At 29.3% G+C, this 20,397-nt stretch overlaps 1 protein-coding gene and 1 pseudogene across 1 annotated transcript; one reads left to right on the top strand and one right to left on the bottom strand.

Annotated features, from left to right (window-relative positions):
- The first annotated feature begins 13,921 nt into the window (after nt 1-13,921).
- LOC109806892 (uncharacterized) lies at nt 13,922-14,448 on the top strand (annotated as a pseudogene).
- A 4,897-nt stretch (nt 14,449-19,345) lies between these two features.
- JOSL (JOSEPHIN-like protein) lies at nt 19,346-20,397 on the bottom strand. Its single transcript, XM_020353822.3, has 2 exons — nt 20,202-20,397; nt 19,346-20,081 (listed from the first exon to the last, which is right to left on the bottom strand). The coding sequence occupies exons 1-2, from the start codon at nt 20,283-20,285 to the stop codon at nt 19,614-19,616; spliced, it is 552 nt and encodes a 183-aa protein (XP_020209411.2). The 5' UTR covers nt 20,286-20,397; the 3' UTR covers nt 19,346-19,613.

The following is a 20,397-nucleotide window of genomic DNA, read 5'->3' as shown; positions in this document are numbered from 1 at the left end:
TTCGATCTTTTTTCTTTTATATGCATGTCAGAAATGATGAAGATTTAATTAGGAGAGAGTAGGTTGGAATATTTTGGCGTAACAATTGTGGTCCATGTTAGGTGGACATGTTTATTATGACATACTATGTTTGGTGTCTATCCGTGTGCTCGGGAGTCACCATGTTTACAATTATTAAGTCCTTTTATTATTTTTTATTTTTTATTTTTTATTTTTATTTTTTTTTTAACCCCAAGCGTGTGGTTCAGTGGCAGGGATTGATCCACGCTTAAGTAAGGTCAGGGGTTCGAATCCTGCGCGTTAAATCTTGGGACCAGCTATCCCACCCTTTGAGATGCCTCCAACCAAGGACGAATCAAAAAAAATATTATTATTTTTTAAAATTAAAAAATTTAAACGTATATATGTAGTAATTACAGTATGGATAATATAAAGAATTTAAGTATAATTAAAATTAAAATTTTATCTCGATAATATTCATTAATATAAACTTGATCAATTAAATGTAATTACAATAAGAGATGAACTTCAATTCTGATTGAAAAGTAAAATCAATCACATCTAAAAAATTGTTTTATCCTTAAATTATACGTCTTAAGCATTTCAAGAGAAGTTTGATTACATAGGATAATTAGGATTTTAATTATTATCTAACTCAATCTAAGATTAATTAACATGAAATATTTCAAGTTTGAATGTCCTAAATAAGCTATCACATCTTACTTGGTTATAATATGTTTCTCCTATATGATCTATTAAAAAAAACTAAGATGTTAAGTGTGATATTATTAATTAAGAACTTATTTGAGTATATATGTATGGATCAATGTCTGTTGTGAGATTTATTTGAAATAGCTAATAGATTATATTTGGCATCATTGTTACATTGTGTTTACAGATTCGAGTGAAAAGGTGAATGCACGTGCTTGCCAAAATGATCTGTGATTGTAACCTTTGGCAACTGCATGCATGGTTTCCAAGTTTTCAATTTATTATTTGATTAATTGTTCATAAAACCTGTACTGTCATTTTCCTTCTCATTCAAATTCCTAAATTCTATTATTATTCAATTTGAAACTTATCATGATATTAATTTGTATGGTTACCGAGTCTTTCTATTAAGATAACGATCAATATAAAAAAAATCTAAGTGTGATATTGACTAGAGATAAATAATTAAATAATATATAAGTAGAAAATAATTATCATCTTATAAATTGATTTGGTAAGATTGAGTTAGATTCAAATTTACTATTCTAAGATCCTATGAGAGTTTAGAGTTTAGGGGTGTAGAGCAATGTTCATCTTCCTTTAATTTTTATACATTTAGAGCATATCCAATGTGATTGAATTTTTTTTTAATTTGAAATCCAATGTGATTTGAAGTTAAGAATATTATTGGAGGAAATGAATTTTTATAAAGTTTTTATATAAGTTGTTTATATAAACAATAATTACCAAATTGCTTAAAATTAAAAAAAAAAATTCTAGTTCAAAATTAAGATTTTTGTCTGACTAAAGAGATTTTAGTGTCTTTTTGTATTCTATGTGATAATAAAAGATTCATCGAAAGAGAGTTAGCAACCCAATTAAATTATTGTATTAATTGGAGATATTTTTAGTGAAAAAAATATACTTTATAATATATATATATATATATATATATATATATATATATATAAACATTAATAATTAATTAAATATTATTAAGTATAAAATTTTAAAATTATTTTAAAAATAATACATAATCTTGTCATCATTCCAATTAATTAAATTCATTACCGCAGTTTTTTTTATATCTTTAAGTTAGAATTTAAAAGATTTATGTTCAACACTTTACAACAAGTAAAATCAAATTAAGGAATACATATGAAAGAGATCTAACTTAATTAGTTGAGTAATCTATGTGAATAGTTATATACCTTTTTTCTATAAAAAAATAAAAAAAGATAATTAATCAAGGGTCGTGATAACTAGTACACTCTAAGAAACATATTAAAATATGAGTAAATAGAATATTTTTATTGAGAATTATAAAGAAAGTGTATTAGAAAATATGAGTTATTTATATTAATGATGAGACGTGAAATGGAACTTCTTCATCAATGATGAAACTAAAAAGATATAGGATGTAAGGATTAATACCACTTCGAGAAAAAGGCCAATAGTTAAAAATAAGCTCGATTCTAAATTAATTTACAGTAAACTTTAAACATAGAGGTTTCTGAGTTACTAGAATCGGCCTAATGTGAGAGATTTGACACAGTTTATGCTTGAACTTGATATTGATATCATAATTCCGATAATAAATAAACATAGAAGCTTATCCATTGTTTGCTTTGAGTATTTAAAATGATAACAAGAATGATAAATAAACAGTTATGTTATCAAATTCGTTTTATGGCTACATTATTGTAAACTTTACCATAATCATTGACAGGTCTAATTTGAAAGGCGTGCTTAAATATTTTTTATGTGTACTCAAGGGAAAGGAGTAGATGGTAAAATAAATCTAGATCTTATGGATATATATAAAAATATCCTCATGCAGAACAGATAAATGTCTATTTATATGAGAATAGATATGGAGCGGATATTATAAAATATAAAATTGGTTGAAACACAAATAATAGATTAATAAATAATTAAAAATTATTTATTAAATAAAAATTATTTTATTTTTTATTATTAGTTTTAATTATTAATATAAATTGTTTAATCATTCATTCATTATTAATTTATTTACTTTATATATAATAAGTAAAATATGAGTCACAAGTGAAGATTTGGATACACAAGTATTTAGTAGGTACGGAAATGAAAATTAAAATTATTACTCGCGTGAATATGATATTGGATATAGGTATTATTTAAATCGTAGGTATGGCATCCGTATTATGAGACCCTACACATTGTAACCCGTAGAAAGGTGCAAAACATCTCCCCCTCATATTCCAAAGTCAGCTAACCAATATTATGGGGAAAAAAACAACGAAAATTTTAGCAAACAAACTAATAAGAGTGAAAAATGCATAAACTATCCACATATTTGGTAAATTCCGTATTAATTTCTAACCTAAACCGTCATGCTTTTGCAAATATTTGTGTTACTACTATAAGTTAATTCGAGTCAAAAAAAAGTACCCACCATTTAACTACTCTAGTCTCTTGTACGCCAATTTATTAAATTTGACTTGATTTCAATGCTAACCTCGTTTCTTTATTTTCTTTGTATGCTTGCCAAGCCAAGCTGCATGCGTAGAATGCAAGAGAAAGGGTCGTTCGAGACGGTTTATCCGCAGCAAGAAAATGGGCTTTCACCAAAATATGAAACAATAGTGAAGTGTCCAGAGAAAAAATATTAGACTTCTTAAATGAGGAAAACAGCTTAGTTTGTGTCATTTAAGGTGAAGTCTCCAAAAGGACCAGTAATGTAACCATGAAAATTGATCGTAAATATAATAGTAAAATAATAAACGGTTGAGATATTTAATCTATAAATTTTTTATGATTAAGATTTTGAAATTGCAGATCAGTCTTTTTATTTTTCTTAATTGTCAATCTTTTTAAAGGTTTTGTTTTAGGGTGGGAGAGCGGCTCCGTCCCCGGCGTTGACGTCACCACGCTCCCTCGCCGTCGCCTCAGGGCTCTCTCTCCCACCCAAAAAAGGGTTTTCCGTTGTCCTTTCCGACATGTGTCCCTTGGTCTCCGGAATCACCATCAAAGATGTTGCCTTGTCGTTTGAGCTTGGGATGCGGGCCTTGGGTTTGGCTCTCGGCGGAGTGTTGCGAGTTGGAGGGCACCTTGTTGTCAAAAAGATTGACAATTAAGAAAAACAAAAGGAATGATCTGCAATTTCAAAATCTTAATCATAAAAAATTTATAAATTAAATATTTCAACTGTTTATTATTTTACTATTATATTTACGATCAGTTTTCATAGTGCATAGATACACCACTCACTCACTACTGATCCTTCGGAAACTTCACCGTCATTTAATAAGAAATTGAGAATCAACTTATAAGAAAATTAAATGGTATAACAAAACTGATCAGTAACAGCTCATTACAATTAAAAAAAGTTAGATTATATATGTTAATGTACTAATAGCTAATATGCACTACAACAAAATTTGTTACTAACGATAATTATTTAATGACAATAATTTAATTGTCGCTATTTAATTATATAATAAAAATATTAATGACTAATATATAATAGTCACTAAAAGTATATTTATATTACACTAAAGTTCACTGTGACACCCTTACTATCCCAACACATATATTGTAATAATGAAAACTTAATAATAATTTTTTTTTCAATTTCGGTAAAAAGGGTTCACATGAGAATCTTCAAAATTATTCTTCAATAATCACAATAATAAAAATGAAACGCAAGAGTTTACAAATTATTTTCAAAAATAATATTTACAATTCCAATTCCATATAAAAATCTATGTCCTAAAGAAAATCCTCTGTCCCGATGTCACAATATCAGAGCATATCCACAACTCAACCGTTGGCATTCTAGATGTCACTCGTAACCGGATCTTCCTCACCTAAAATATCCACAAATCGCACGGTGAGAAAAGAAAATATCTATATATATAGCACATAAGAAAACACAACATATTATCTCATTATAACTTAATATTCATAAATATTTCAACATATCGTATTTCAATCAATCATGCATCGTCATCACGTCATAATTCTCAATCACACAAATCATCACAAATCTTGCACTTCACACTATGCCAAGGTCACGCTACCCATTTAACAATCTCAGGTCGTGCTCACCCCTGATATAACATTGTGCCAAGGTCACGTTATCCCTATCCCAGGGTCGTGCTCACCCCTAACATGTTAACCAAGGTCACGATACCCATTTAACAATCTCAGGCCGTGCTCACCCCTGATATAATACTGTGCCAAGGTCACGTTATACCTATCCCAGGGTCGTGCTCACCCCTGACATGTTAACCAAGGTCACGATACCCACGTAACAATCTAGAGTCGTGCTCACCCCTGATATAACACTGTGCCAAGGTCACGTTACCCCTGACCTAGGGTCGTGCTCACCCCTGACATGTTAACCAAGGTCACGATACTCATGTAACAATCTCGGGTCGTGCTCAGCCCTGGTCATAGGTGTGAAGAACCACAACCACATCTCAATCACATTCCACACAACATCTCATCTCATAGTTCAGTTCCATACACATCAAATAAGTCCAAAATACTGGGTTTCATACATATCAAACAATTCACATTTAAATCATCAAATTTTTTTATCAAATAATATAACAATGATATTCATAATTAATATAATAATCAATAAAATTAGCAATTTAATATAATTTCAGCATAAACAGTAAAACCCCCAATTGTTCCAAAACCTAGCTCACAGGAACTTTTCTATAATTTCGTTCTCTCTCCCAAATCATCATTCTTACAATTTAAATATATATTTCTAATCTTCAATACATACGGAATCTAATGGTATAATTAATTCCTCAAACAGAAATAATCCAATTTTTCCAAAACCTATCCTACAGGCACTTTTCTATAATTTCGTTCTCTCTCCTAGAGCATCATTTTTACAAACAAATCATATATTTGTTGTCCTAAATATATACAGAATCAAATAATGCCAATAATTCTTCAAACAGAAATAATTTTAAATTACTCATAATCCTAAGGGGTTCTTCCTCTACCCAATTCCCTCATGCAACTCTATATATAAATAATTCTCTTTTCCCCCGTACCTGGATATGAAGAAGCTGAATCTAGATATGTAGAAGTTGAATCTACACTAGATCTGGTTGATCTTCCTCGCTGGGTTCCCCTCGGTCTGAAGCAGAAAGTAGAGGAAAGAAGAGAGAGAACAGAAGAAAAGAAATCAAAAATGAGAGGTGTGCCTTTTGGGAGTGGCAAACAACTCTATATATAGGCATTCTGCGCCGGAACGGCCCGTTCTAAATCCGGAACGGGCCGTTCCGGACCCTTAAATCATGGCTAAAAATCACATCCAGAACGGCCCGTTCCAAAACCAGAAAGACCCGTTCTAGTGTGCATTAATTACACCCGGCAGCCATAATTTTGGGAACGGCCCGTTCCAAGCCCATTCCCATTTAGGGTTAATGGCATATTTAATAGTCCGGAACGACCCGTTCCATCTTGAGAACGGCCCGTTCTGGACTATTACCTCACATGCAATTTGGTAGTTTGGAACGGCCCGTTCTAATTCCGGAACAGCCCATTCCAAGCTACTAAATCACATACCTTTTGGTAGTTTGGAACGGCCCGTTCCAATTCCGGAACAGCCCGTTCCAAGCTACTGAATCACCCCTATCACCTTTATAAAATTACCAAAATACCCTCAATTAAAATAAATAAATAAAAAGTGAAATAAAAACTGGGGTGTTACATTCACTATTAGCGACAATTATTTATTAAAAAAAACTTAAGTCTCACATCGATTAGAGATACGATAATTAAATAGTATATAACTGAGTAATAATTGTCACCTTATAAGTTGATTTTATAGGGTTGAGTTAGACTTCTAATTCACTATTCTAAATTGGTATCAAATCACTCATTATTGTCAAGTTCAATAATGCTATAAAACAATTAGAGAACATCTTTCACCTTATAAATCTCACATCTCTTAAGAGACAAGACAATTAAAAAAATATAAATAGAAAACAACCCTCATCTTACAAATCCCACATCGATTAGAGATAAAAAAAAAAGTATATAAGTTATGAATTTAGAAAAGAAAATTATAAGAATAAATTATTTAAAGTTTTACTAGCAAAAGATAAAAGTCATTAAATGGATGGAAAGGAGATAATTGAAAAAAATAACTTTTAATAGCCTTTAAAATGACTACTAAAATTGCTATTAAAAAAATAAGTTTTACTGACAATTTAGTAGGTCTTTACTATCATTTTATATAAATGTCGGTAATAGTATTAGCGACCTTGGATATACTAGCCATTATTTAAATGCTGGTAAAAAAAATAATGGTCATTTATATAGCTGCTAAAAAATAAATTAATTGCCAAAAAAAAATTAATTTTAGTATAATGATATCTTGCCTAGATCGATACATATCACGTCATCATCACTAAGTAAGTTAAAAGAACTAGACTTATGAAAATTAAAATTAAAAAAAAAAATTAAGGATGAAAACTAAAATTTGTTACATTTATAGGAACAAAAATCACTTTCGAATTCAATACTTATTAACGAATTTTATAATTCCTTCCTGTTATTTCATGTGTCCTTTTGGTGGGTTTGGTAAGGTGCAAGGCGGGCACAAGTAGAAGAGTGAGAACAGCCTGAACAGAAGTGATTGAAAAACAATCATAAAGGAACCATATATCTATTTATAAATAAAAGTTGAATATATTATTCAATATTACATTGCTACATCGATTAGAGATAAGATAATTAAATAGTATATAACTGAGTAATAACTTTCACCTTATAAGTTGATTTTATAGGGTTGAGTTAGACTTCTAATTCACTATTCTAAATTGGTATCAAATCACTCATTATTGTCAAGTTCAATAATGCTATAAAACAATTAGAGAACATCTTTCACCTTATAAATCTCACATCTCTTAAGAGACAAGACAATTAAAAAAATATAAATAGAAAACAACCCTCATCTTACAAATCCCACATCGATTAGAGATAAAAAAAAAGTATATAAGTTATGAATTTAGAAAAGAAAATTATAAGAATAAATTATTTAAAGTTTTACTAGCAAAAGATAAAAGTCATTAAATGGATGGAAAGGAGATAATTGAAAAAAATAACTTTTAATAGCCTTTAAAATGACTACTAAAATTGCTATTAAAAAAAATAAGTTTTACCGACAATTTAGTAGGTCTTTACTATCATTTTATATAAATGTCGGTAATAGTATTAGCGACCTTGGATATACTAGCCATTATTTAAATGCTGGTAAAAAAAATAATGGTCATTTATATAGCTGCTAAAAAATAAATTAATTACCAAAAAAAAATTAATTTTAGTATAATGATATCTTGCCTAGATCGATACATATCACGTCATCATCACTAAGTAAGTTAAAAGAACTAGACTTATGAAAATTAAAATTAAAAAAAAAATTAAGGATGAAAACTAAAATTTGTTACATTTATAGGAACAAAAATCACTTTCGAATTCAATACTTATTAACGAATTTTATAATTCCTTCCTGTTATTTCATGTGTCCTTTTGGTGGGTTTGGTAAGGTGCAAGGCGGGCACAAGTAGAAGAGTGAGAACAGCCTGAACAGAAGTGATTGAAAAACAATCATAAAGGAGCCATATATCTATTTATAAAGAAAAGTTGAATATATTATTCAATATTACATTGCTACATCGTTGTATTATCCTACCCTATATCAATAAATTTGTTTATATATCAATTTTTAAACAATTTTTTATAACATCTCTCTCCTATATAAATTGTTCCATTCAATCCACATTTAATTATTAATTTTAATTTAAAATAACACATTTAATCATTCATTCTTATATTGTCTAATCCTTATTTCACACTATAATTCTCATAGAAAATCTAAAGTGATATTCTTTTTTCTTCCTTTTTACTCTTAATTTTTTTCTCAAACACGATATGATATTTGATAATTAATTTTGCAAGAAAAGGAGAATCATCGAGACCATTAAATTTTGGGACACATAAGAAATCTAAAGTGATATTCTTGTTCATCTTATTGATAGCTCTTGATTTTCTTTTTCATTTAAAATATGATAATTCACTTTGCAAGAGAAGGAGAATCATATGAGAACTATCGAGGCCATCAAATTTTCAGACACATAGGAAATTTAAAATGGTATTCTTTCATTTTTTTCCACTTTTAATTTTTTTCTCATACATGATTTGAGATTTGATAGTTCAATTTGCAAAAGAAAGAGAATCATATAAGAACAGCTAAAACCATCAAATTTTGGGACACATGAAGATGCATTTGTTAAACGACAAGAAAATTTTATTTATTTTCCATACAACAAGCACCAAATAAGCTAGATCGACAATCTGCATTTCCTTCTAAAATCAGTTATACTTAAATGTAAAATTAAAGATACTTACCTAAACTCACTTTATCATGTCTCAACAAATTTGAGAGACAAACAAATTTCAATGTCTACATGATATATATGTTTATTTTCTTTGGGTTAAGTTTCTAAATTAATTATTATCTTAACACACCACATGAAAAGAATGAACAAAATAGATACTTCTTCCATGTTATGTATATTAATTCTTAATACGACAATAATATTTTTCTATACAGGTTGTTTACTTAATTCTTTTGAAATTGGTATCTAGCATTGAAGTTATATGTTGTTTAAGATTTTTTTAAGTTAGATAATTTCCTTAAACTATGATTAATATATTATGAGATTTTTTTCTTATTTTTATTGAGAATTTTTTTATCCTCTTTTAAACCATCAATTTGTTTTATTTAGGAATCTTCATGTTTCGGAAATCATTATATAAAAAGTATTTTATCACAATAATGGAGTAGTGAAGTAGGGATAGTAGTCAAAACATATAAATAAAAACCATTATTAGAAAAATATTATCATATTTTTTTAATACTAATTGAAATAAATTTTTAATTATAAAATCAGTGATTAATATTTAACTTCTAATTAAATGTAATTTATAATCACATGTTACTTATTATCAATTATAACAAATTAACAATTAAATGAATTCTATAACTATCCGTTACTAATTATCTATATGTTTTGAAATTTTATTATGGCAATTTTCTAAAGAAATAAATATTTAGTATATGTCTTATTGATTTAATACAAGCTGTGTGTTTGGATAAAAAAAATGAAAGTAAATTGTTTATATTTGAAATGAGATGTGTTGAGAAATGAGTGCATGGAATTTGAAATAAGATAAGTTTATATTTTAAATTTATAATTTGATAATATACTCAAAATTAAAAGACTAATGTATCTACCAAAAAAAAAAAAAAGACTAATGTATAATCTATATCCAGTAAAAAAAATGCAATCTATCAATAAATTTCGATTTAAATTAATTCTTCATAATTTAATACTATTGAAATTTTATCATTTAAGACATGAGAAATAACTGTTTTTAATATTACATTATTACTAGATTTCTTTATCATGTATTGTAATATCATTTTCAACAGATATAAAATTCATCCAACATATTTTTATTCTATTGGTATGTCAATTAATTTCACAATACAAAATAAGCATTTTGCAAATTTAGGGGGGTGTATTGGTTTAGGATTTCGTAGGATTTTAAAAGACTTTTTTTGAGTAAAAAAGTCCATTGGTATTCAATCAGGATTTTATGTCACTTAAAAACAATCCAGTGGTATTCAATCTGGATTTTTAAGATTTTTTAAAGAGTCCATTAAAATCCACTGGTATTCATTTGAGATTTTTTACAACTTAAAAACAATCCATTGGTATTCAAAAATATAAAGATTTTAAAGGATTGTTGTATGAGAGGGATTTTGAAGGACTTTCTAGTGTTATCTATAAATACCAGATTCAGAAAACAATCTCATCCAAACCCATCGGATTTTGAAGGATTGTTTGAAGTGACTTTTCAAGTGTTTCAAGAATTTTCAAGTGAATTTTTCATATTTTTTTTCTATGCTCCTGTCTTCTCCATTTTTTTCTCTACTAATAATACTACACTATTATTCATTGCTCATATATAATATTGTAGTACTGTTCTCATCTCATTCCCCTATTTTGTGAAACTCAGATATGTAAATGATAGTGTCATTGACTTGTTATATTTTTCTGTTAGTTCTCTTTAATTGACTTGCTTTATTTTATTCTATGTAGTTGAATTTGTTCCTTTATATAACACAAAAAAACGATTGAAATTTTAACTTTCAAGTGATAATTTTTTTTATAACACACGTCAAGAAAAGAAAAGGTGAAAGATGAAATTGATATCATAATCTCTACAATATACAATATATATATATATATATATAAGATGAATTTGTTAGGGTTTCTATGAGTAGAATGAGATGAAAATGGATCTTAATTGGGAGAAGAACCCTCTCAGCATAAAAATTGCGATCTCTCTCCTTCCTTTAATTTGTTACTCTTATCCTTCCTCATTTTATGACTCAACAATTATTTTATTTTTTTACTATGAATTTTTCTTTTTATTTTTATATTGTAAAATTAGGATTTTTTTTTATATTTTAAAAAAAGAAAATTAACATAAGACATTGTAGTATATAATTTTTTAGGGTTTAGGATTTATGCTTTCATTAGCTTATTTTTTTAAAAAAAGGAAATATTGTTAAAATATTTGTTAGAATAATTTACATTTATAAATATCGTTAAAAATTATCATATAATATATAACTAAAATTATATATATATATATATATATATATATATATATATATATTCTCTATATCTAAATACTTTTGTTTATATAAAAAAAATTATATATCTAAATATTTTCCCAGTATCAAATATACTAATTTTTTTTATATAAAAAATTATCTTATGTTTCTATATTTCTGTTTTTGCATGTTTTTTTTTTATAATGGCTGAGGTATTTGATCCATTGGGATAGCCAAGATATATTTGATCTTGTATGATTGGTGTGCTTCTAAAAATAATAATATAATTTTATTGATTTTGTCTCTTATCCATAATTATTTATATAACTAGTTTTCAACATATATTGTTTTAGTAATTCAAATGGGAGATTTACAAGGAAATAATAAAGGAAAAGGAAAAGAGAAAAAAATATGAAGCTTGGAATAAGGAGGATTCCGATGAATTGTTACAATTGATAGTAGATGCTATAAAAAGAGGATAGGATATTATGGACAATTAATATTATTATTATTATTATTTATCTAGACATTATTGTTTTTTTTATTATTTTTGTCTTTGACTCTTTTTAAATTTGAATGTATGAATTTTTTTTTAAAATCTTATCAAATGTCAAAACTCCACAAAAATTCTACAAAATCCACAAAATCCCACAGAATCCATTAAAATCCTGATTTAAAAGTTTTGCAGAATCCATTAAAATCCTGATTTTAAGTCTTATAGAATCCTGCAAAATCTTAAAAGTCATGAAAATCCTGCAAAGTCTTTTAAAATCCGCAGGATTTTTTTTAACTAAAAAAGTCCTTTAAAATCCTAATCCAATACACCCCCCTTAGTGTCATTGAATTTTTTCTTTTAAATTTCAAATGTTAATTAAAGTCGTTATTATATTTTAAAAGTAACATGCATACAACTGTCACTTCAATACATATTTAAATTCTTTGTTACCTTATCATATTAAATTGATTATTCTATAAAATTTTACATATATATTAGCATGTATTCTACAATTATAAACTCATTCTACTTCATTTTTTTACACAAAATAATTCAACAAATTAAGATGAAATATCAAAATTTCTAATATATTATATCTATTGATATATCAGTGCATCGCACAAGCTAATATGTAATTATTATGATAAGGAATTTTAGTATGTTACTTAGTATGAACAAGTTAATATCTAGTTATTATAATAAGGAATGTTATTCAGGATGAATAGGTGGGTAATGAATTAAATTTAATTTGATAATCCAAACTTTTGCATAAATTTTATTAAGGGTGTGAGGGATAACAACTCACCCATAAACTTGATCTTCTTAAATCAACTTAATTACATTTTTGTAAATTAAATTAGATCACCGGATTGAATTTGATAATTTTCTTTCGTTAACAGATTATAATTTGATTGTGTAGAGGGTCAAGAGGTTTGCTATCCAAACTAATCCGATAAAATACTAAAAATAGTAAGAATAAGTTGATTAACTAAATTAAAGAAGACATAAAATAAAAAATAAATAGTTTAATTTTACTAGTTATGTAATTCAAAATTTGTTACATCAGAGACATAATATTTGTTTGTTTTGGATATTTATGATTTTTCATATATGATTATTATAATATTATTTAAACTTTGAATTATGTATTGAAATTTGAATTAAGTTTTCTTTTTTTTTTTCTTTATTTGTTTCAAATTTTTTTAATTGTTCAATCCGATTATCTGACTTTACCTAATAATCTGATTGTAGTCAGGTTTGGTTGGATTGGTTCACTTAAAAAAATTTCACAAACCCAACCCAATCTAACTTGATTAAATTTAATTGGACTAGGTGGAAAAATAGTTTAAATTGGACCCGACTTAATTTGTTTACACCCCATAACTTCCATCATAGAGAAGAAAAAAAAAACCACTTTTTTTTAGTTTATAAATATAGTAGTGTTTCAAAATTGACAACAAAAAATTAATCTATACTTATGAAAAGTGATTTTTATTTGCCAATCATTATTTTAACATCATTGAAAATTGATCATGAAATTAATCCACTCTCCCCTTTATCCGTAATATTTCTTATTTAGTAATACGGTTATTAATATTTTTTTTCATCTTATCAAGTGAAATTTATTTGGGTCTGAATAAAATAGTTGTCTCATTATTTTTAGTGTCTTATTTGAGATTTTTGTGGTTTTTAAAAATAAAATAAAATATATTCAAAAGATATTCTTAGAAAAATTAATGATAATTACCAATAAGGTATGAGTTCCTTTACCATGCTGATAGGGATTTGAATATTTGGTCGTACATATGAAAAATGTTTCAATTATCTGGCAATACAGAGAGAGAAAACTTTTTTGGAACAAATAAAATCCACTTCTTAATAATTTCTACGCTTCAAAAGTAATTGGTGTCCAACTATGGTTAAAAACTGTTGTTGATGAAAAAGAAATGCTATCATTTCTCAAAAACAAAAAAAGTTAGGTACCAAAAATTTAGAAACAGAGAGTATAAGACTTGTGGAGAGGTGGTGGTATTTAGTTCCAATGTCACAATGCAAACCCAATCCAATGGCTCACATTCACTTCAGAGAAGCAATCACAAGAGGTATATTATCATTGGCACTTGGCTTCCACTCTCTCATATTCAAATCCAACCAAAATTTGTAGGCTCTGTCCATTCTAGTAGATTTCCAAAGCTAGCAAGATGGCTTCCATAATCATGTCATTTGCTCCAGCAACAGCAAGAGTCTATGCAGAAAAGGGTGCAGGTGGTATCAAAGAGGAGAAAGGATTACTTGATTGGATTCTGGGAGGCTTGCAAAAGTAAGATCAGTTTTTAGAGAGTGATCCTATCCTCAAAAAGGTGGAGGAAAAGAGTGGAAGCACCACCAATTCTGTGGCAGTGCCACAAAAGAAGGGTGCTTTTGGGGGCTTGTTTGCCAAGAATTGAAGTAGTTTCCATTCATGTGCTTATTCAAATGCATGCATTATGTTCCTTACTGTCCATGTACCTTTTAACTGAGTTGTTTTTTCTCTTTTGGGGCTCTGGAATTTATTCAACAAATTGGTTCAGTTACCAAGCAGGCACAATCTGTTTGACAATTCAAAAGCTCTTGCTTTATATTTAGATTATGGGAAATTCATTAAAACTGAAGTTGATTTAGTTATGCAATTAGCTTTAAGATCTAGTTGATATTGTTGCTTTAAGTGAAGATGATTGGGATTATGGTCCACTATGTTTGTTGATGATATCAGAAGTTAAATTACTTAAATCCAATTCATTTATGGAAAAGTTCCAAAAGTTAGATGGAATTAAGTTTCAAAAGTTCCAAACTTATAGACGGGATCCAATGTCTTCAAAAACGGGGCAAGTGGTACGAAATGTTATCCTTGTTTGAAGCAAAGAACCTTTTACTTTGAACTTTCAATCTAACGGTTGAACTATTAACCTCAGAACTATCAATCAATCATCTGTTGGAAAATGCTGAAAATAAAACCATTCAGGTTTGATACTTGTTAAAAACCCTCGAAGATTAAAACTAAGTGATCACTCGATATAGAACTCACTGTCATCTTTGTATGTAAATAATGCATAGATAGTGAATTTTTCATGGCTTATATATTGGATACTACAATTTGAAATTTGTAAACCTTCTATACAAATTATATTTCAAAAGATCCATAAAAGAAAGAAAAGTATGAACGTAATAAATATATAGGCAAAGGATTTTATACAATCATCACATTTTTTTAACCCTTGACATTATAAAATCATGTAATTATTTCTCAGTTTCAGCATGTACGTTGTTAAAATCCTACCAATCATTTTTCATGATATTTCTAATGAGAAACGTGGTTTATTGCAATTGGTTCATTGGAACTTGCTATTTTAACCAAAAAGAAATGCACCTTTTAAGAAATCCATCAGAAGAATATACACTGCTTCTGTTTGTGAGAAACATAAAAGGATGGCCTAATTCCCATCATTATGAGGTGTGGGAAGAATTAAGAAAGGAAGATATACAGTTAAATATAGTATCAAGCACATGATTTCAAGTGTCTCAACTCAAGGAGCTTGTATAGAATCTTGGCGAGGTGCTGTTGTTGAAGAATTTGATCTAGAAAAGGAAGAGTGGATGAACTCAATGCAGTCCTCAACAGCAGCTGTTCTATGAGAATCAACAGAGGACCCTGTTGATTTTGATCTTGTTAAGGAAGATGAGCCTCGGTGTAAAGATTTCCTTGGAGAGATCAAGCGTAGAGCATGTGTCACTCTTTCTGCAAGATCCTTCACAAGGTCAATGGGAGAGGTCTCAGACTGCCAAGGAATCCTGAACATGCAGCTCTTCACTTGCCCATTTCTAGTTGATTTTCTGTTAGAATTCTGTCTCAAGGACAAGCCTGTTTTCTCATTGTTGTAGCCACTGTGACTCATTCTGTTGCTTATTCTTGTTTGGGTGATGATAGCATTATAAGAGAGAGAGAGAGAGAACAATGAAAAACAGTGTATGTGAGGCTATTGAAAGTTGAAAGGAATTGTGAGGCTATTGAAAGTTGAAAGCAGAGTAAAGGTGGGAACTATGGAAGGAGGTTCTAGTGTGAATGAGAAACAAGCATTTATAGGAGAAGCAAGTATTTATACGAGTCTTTCACTATTTCTCCTATGAGTACCTTTATCGTGAAAGAACTGTTTGAACCTATATACGGTCCCATAATGTATTATCACTATTGTTCTTCAACTAAAATTGGAATTTTTTTCAATATGTATTAATATTTAATAAAGTTCTTTATTACATAGATAACTGAAAAAAAAAATCAATTTTAATTAAAGAATAATACCAACAATTTCATATAAGTTTTATCCAGAAAAGTATAAAGAAACATGACAATTGTAACCATGTTTTCTTACTAGACAAGATTAGTTAGATAAAGATTAAACAACATCACTATATTTTGCTGAAAATCATTTCTACAGACAAACTATTTCTCTTGATTTCTTTCCATTAACTTTCACTTCATCTACTCACTCTCCTAATCATATATAGAGAGAGCTGTCTAATAAGAGGATAGGAGATGAGAGAAGTGAAATTTGGACATACAATTATATAAAGATTGTTTTAATTAGTTTTAATCTTAACCATCCATCTAAATTATATGGTTGAAATTTTCTCCTCTCACATGATACATTTCTTGTATATATTTATAAAAGGTGGATTAAGGCGGTGAGAAAAAGGCATATTAAAGGTGTAGAAAGTTGTAGATACACTAACCCTCTTTATTACTTTCTATTCCAGATGCAGTGCTGCCCTGTGACTTTGCAGAGCACACGTTTATGCTTTTCCATGTAATGGAGAAAGAAGCGGTATTTAAGTTGAGTATAATCAAAGATAGCAGGAATATTTTTAGTTTAAAGTAATTGAATCATCATTCCAACCTAAACTCATCCCACCCTCAGAGCAAGTAACCCATTTAAATATTGTGAAGGTGGGGGCTACATTCCTTCACTCATTTCTCTGAAGATGCTCTTAAAACCACCACTAGGATTGATCCTTTTTTATTTCTTATTCCTTTCCTCAGCTCCGAGTTGCTGCTAAATATTTTATCTGTAAAGAACAGGATCCAGTGTGAACTAATGATTGGTATTCATATAGCAATGGAAAATGAAAAATGTTATTTGAATATTAAAATCCTCACAATTGTAACATATTGCATTAGAGAACAAAAGGGTAAGAATGTGTGTGCTATTCTTGTTTTATTATCTAACATAAAATAGAGTAAAATATGAAAAATGTTGTATAAACAACAGACATCTAAGATCTAATTATAAATTTACAGGCAAATGTGAAACTTGGAAAGTGTAAAATAAAAATATGGTGTGAAACTTGTAAAGTTAAAAATAAGATATGATTTCCAAGATCTTTTGACTAAAAGAAAGTAAAATTGCGTCATCCAGCATGCCATAGAGTTTGATGATTTAATGTCACCATCAAATTTTCTACTCATCAGATGAACAACGGTCAACACTTGGTGTGAAACTTGTGACCATTGGAGGTCCTTATGAACAAAAGGCTGCAACTTTTATTTTTATGCGGTAAAGTATCTGGAAAAACCTAAGTTCCATTTAAAGTGGATCTAAATGGCTCTGATACCATGTTAGAATAGTCCATTAAGCCTAATCTCTAGTCGATGTGAGACTTGGGTTTTTCCCAGTACACCTCCTCACGTCCAGCACTATTGGGCTTGGTACGTGGATAAATGGTGGGTGACCCTTTTTAATGATTTAGGATTGGCGGGACTTGGATTTTTCCCAATACACTCCCTCATGCATATGGCGCATGCATCAATGGTGAGTGACCCATTTAAAGTGGATCTAAATGGCTCTGATACCATGTTAGAATAGCGGATTAAGCCTAACTCAACCCTACAAAATCGGCTTGTAAGGTGAGGGTTGCTTTCCACTTATATACTATTCAATTACCTAATCTCTAGTCGATGTGGGACTTGGGTTTTTCCCGATATATAGGCAGCGTAAGGGTGAGTTATCCTTCTAACTTCTATCAGAAATTATTAACAAATATGGTCACAATTGGACCACATGCCAAAAGAAATGCCCAGGATTTGATATTCTCCACTGAGATGAAATGATTTATTAAATCGATCTGTCAATCATGAAATGGATTGGCAGTATGTTTTAATAATTAGGACATTAGGTTGGACACACTTTTAAATAAATACTTAAAAAGGAAGAAATTAAAAGAAACAAGGAGATAAACTGAATCAATATTCTCTTAATTAAGAATTAATTTATGCAGTTCAACTTTTTCAAAAGTTTTTTATCTAACTTTTCTATAAGTCAAAATGCATAAATTGAATTCTATCTAATGAGAGAAATTTGGTTCATTTTAACTTTTTTATTCATTTTTTTTCTCTAATATGCATTTATGAAGAAATTTATTCAAATTGACTCTAAATCTATACTGGCTGGTGTTTACAAAATGAAAGCATCACTTGGACTTTCTTACCCAGGACTACTTAAATACAAGTCAAAACAGTGCACTTCAAATTAATCCTCCACAAATTTGATCTTTTTTACATTTTTTTGATGATCTTGTAAAAGAACTGATGCATGGTACGGTGAAACAAACAAACCAAGTTGTATCAGTATTTAACAAGTCCTGTGTATCAGTTACAATTGAACAATAGGAAGGCCAACAATGGGTAAGATGCTTTGATTGGGAAAGTAGGGGAATGAACTTGTGCATTATAAAGAGATAAACAAGAAGATTAATTATCTCTATAAAATGATAAATCTATTTACTCCCCCACTTGTCCCAAGTATACTATATCCCGAATGGCTAATTGATAAAGATGAGCTATAACTAGTGCTATCTGGTAACTTGCTTTCATTAAGTATCAAATCATGGAACAAACAATACCAAGAGGATATGTGATCATAAGAACTTATGGACAATAGCCAGAAAATATTTTACAGGTCACAATTGCAGAAGAAAAAAAATAGTTACATATCCAGCATACAGCATCCGTGGTTATTAAACAAATATCTTAGATTTTTGTTCTTTGAAGGTAAATATACATAAGCCTGTATGGAAAAATACCATAGTAGATGGTTACACGCTAGTCTATGCAGCCAACGTGACTTTAAATGAATGCATTAAAAAAAAAATAGTTTCTTACAATTTTAAATGAAGATTCTATACTCTACTAGGAGATCTGCTCCTTAATGAAACTGAGAAAAGATAAATCTTCATTCAAAGACCATTATGAATCAGAGTAAATGAATGTTTGTAGTTAGTTTCCATGATAGTATCTTTGCTTAGCACTGATTTACATTCTGCTATTAGTATCTTTGCATTAAAAACAATTCAAGAAAGAAAAATAAGTCTCTAAAATTCAATGAAACAATCAAGAAACATCGTTCAAAGGAGCACTGCAAATCCAAGGCACAAGGAAGCTTGCATTTATAAGTGTATTACAACAAGACACTATTTCCTATTAAGATCATCCTCCAATCCTGAAGCAATTTTTACCATTATTCACAAAACAAAGTCATGAAAAATCACCAGAGACACAAGGATGAATAAAGCTACATTCTCCATTGAAATTCAATCACTCTTGTACTATACACATGAACACAAAATTTGACCACAAACGACTGAGAGTTTACAAACATTCACTTCAAATTTTCAAGACTGTTTCTCATTCATGACAATCAAAACCTCCCCACCATGTGCCAATGTAAAATCCAAAAACTCCCTCACTTTTTCTGTGTCAAGGAAAGGTTTAGGGGCAACAAGGTCACTATCCAAATTATACCAAACCCCTTCAATCTTCCTCAATGCAATCCAATGCCTACTCCTCCAAATCCCAGCAAACCTTGTCACCGAAACATTGATCACAATCCCCATCAAAACATCCTCAGATGCATCGAGATCAATGGAAGATGCACCATTTCTACGATCATGCCACACCACACTCTTTCCCTTCTCTTCCAAAGCCGCAATTAGAACATTTATATCATAGTTTCCAGTCAAGACATTGTGATGAGGCTTGAAAAGGACAGATAGTGGGGTCCGCGTTTCAGTGTCGGAGTCTTCAAGTGCGAGTCTTTCGGAAATTGCGTTCAGTTTTGCTCGAGTGAAAGCGTCTTTTTGCTGATTGAAGGGAAATTGATTAGACCCAGAAGCAGAAATAAACGTGAATCGATAGAAATATACAAAAAGAAACGAAATTGGGAATAAAAAGTGGGATGGGTATTCAAAATGAAGAAGCACCTGAAAGAGGGAGTTGAGAGAGTGCAGCAGACAGAACTGTAACTTTTGTCTTTCGTGATAGATTTGGGAATTCTTGGTTGCCATCGGAGGCGTGAAATTTCTATGTTGTGTTGAAATTTGATGCACATGCACGACGATAGGGAAGCTTCGAATTATCAACTCTCTATATTGTCATACTGTGATTATTTAAGATTAT

Source organism: Cajanus cajan, chromosome 9, assembly GCF_000230855.2.
Source record: "Cajanus cajan strain Asha chromosome 9, NIPB_CcT2T_4, whole genome shotgun sequence".
NCBI classification, from domain to species: domain Eukaryota; kingdom Viridiplantae; phylum Streptophyta; class Magnoliopsida; order Fabales; family Fabaceae; genus Cajanus; species Cajanus cajan.
Note: the sequence above shows the minus strand (reverse complement) of the source record. Positions and strands in the feature narration are given on the sequence as shown.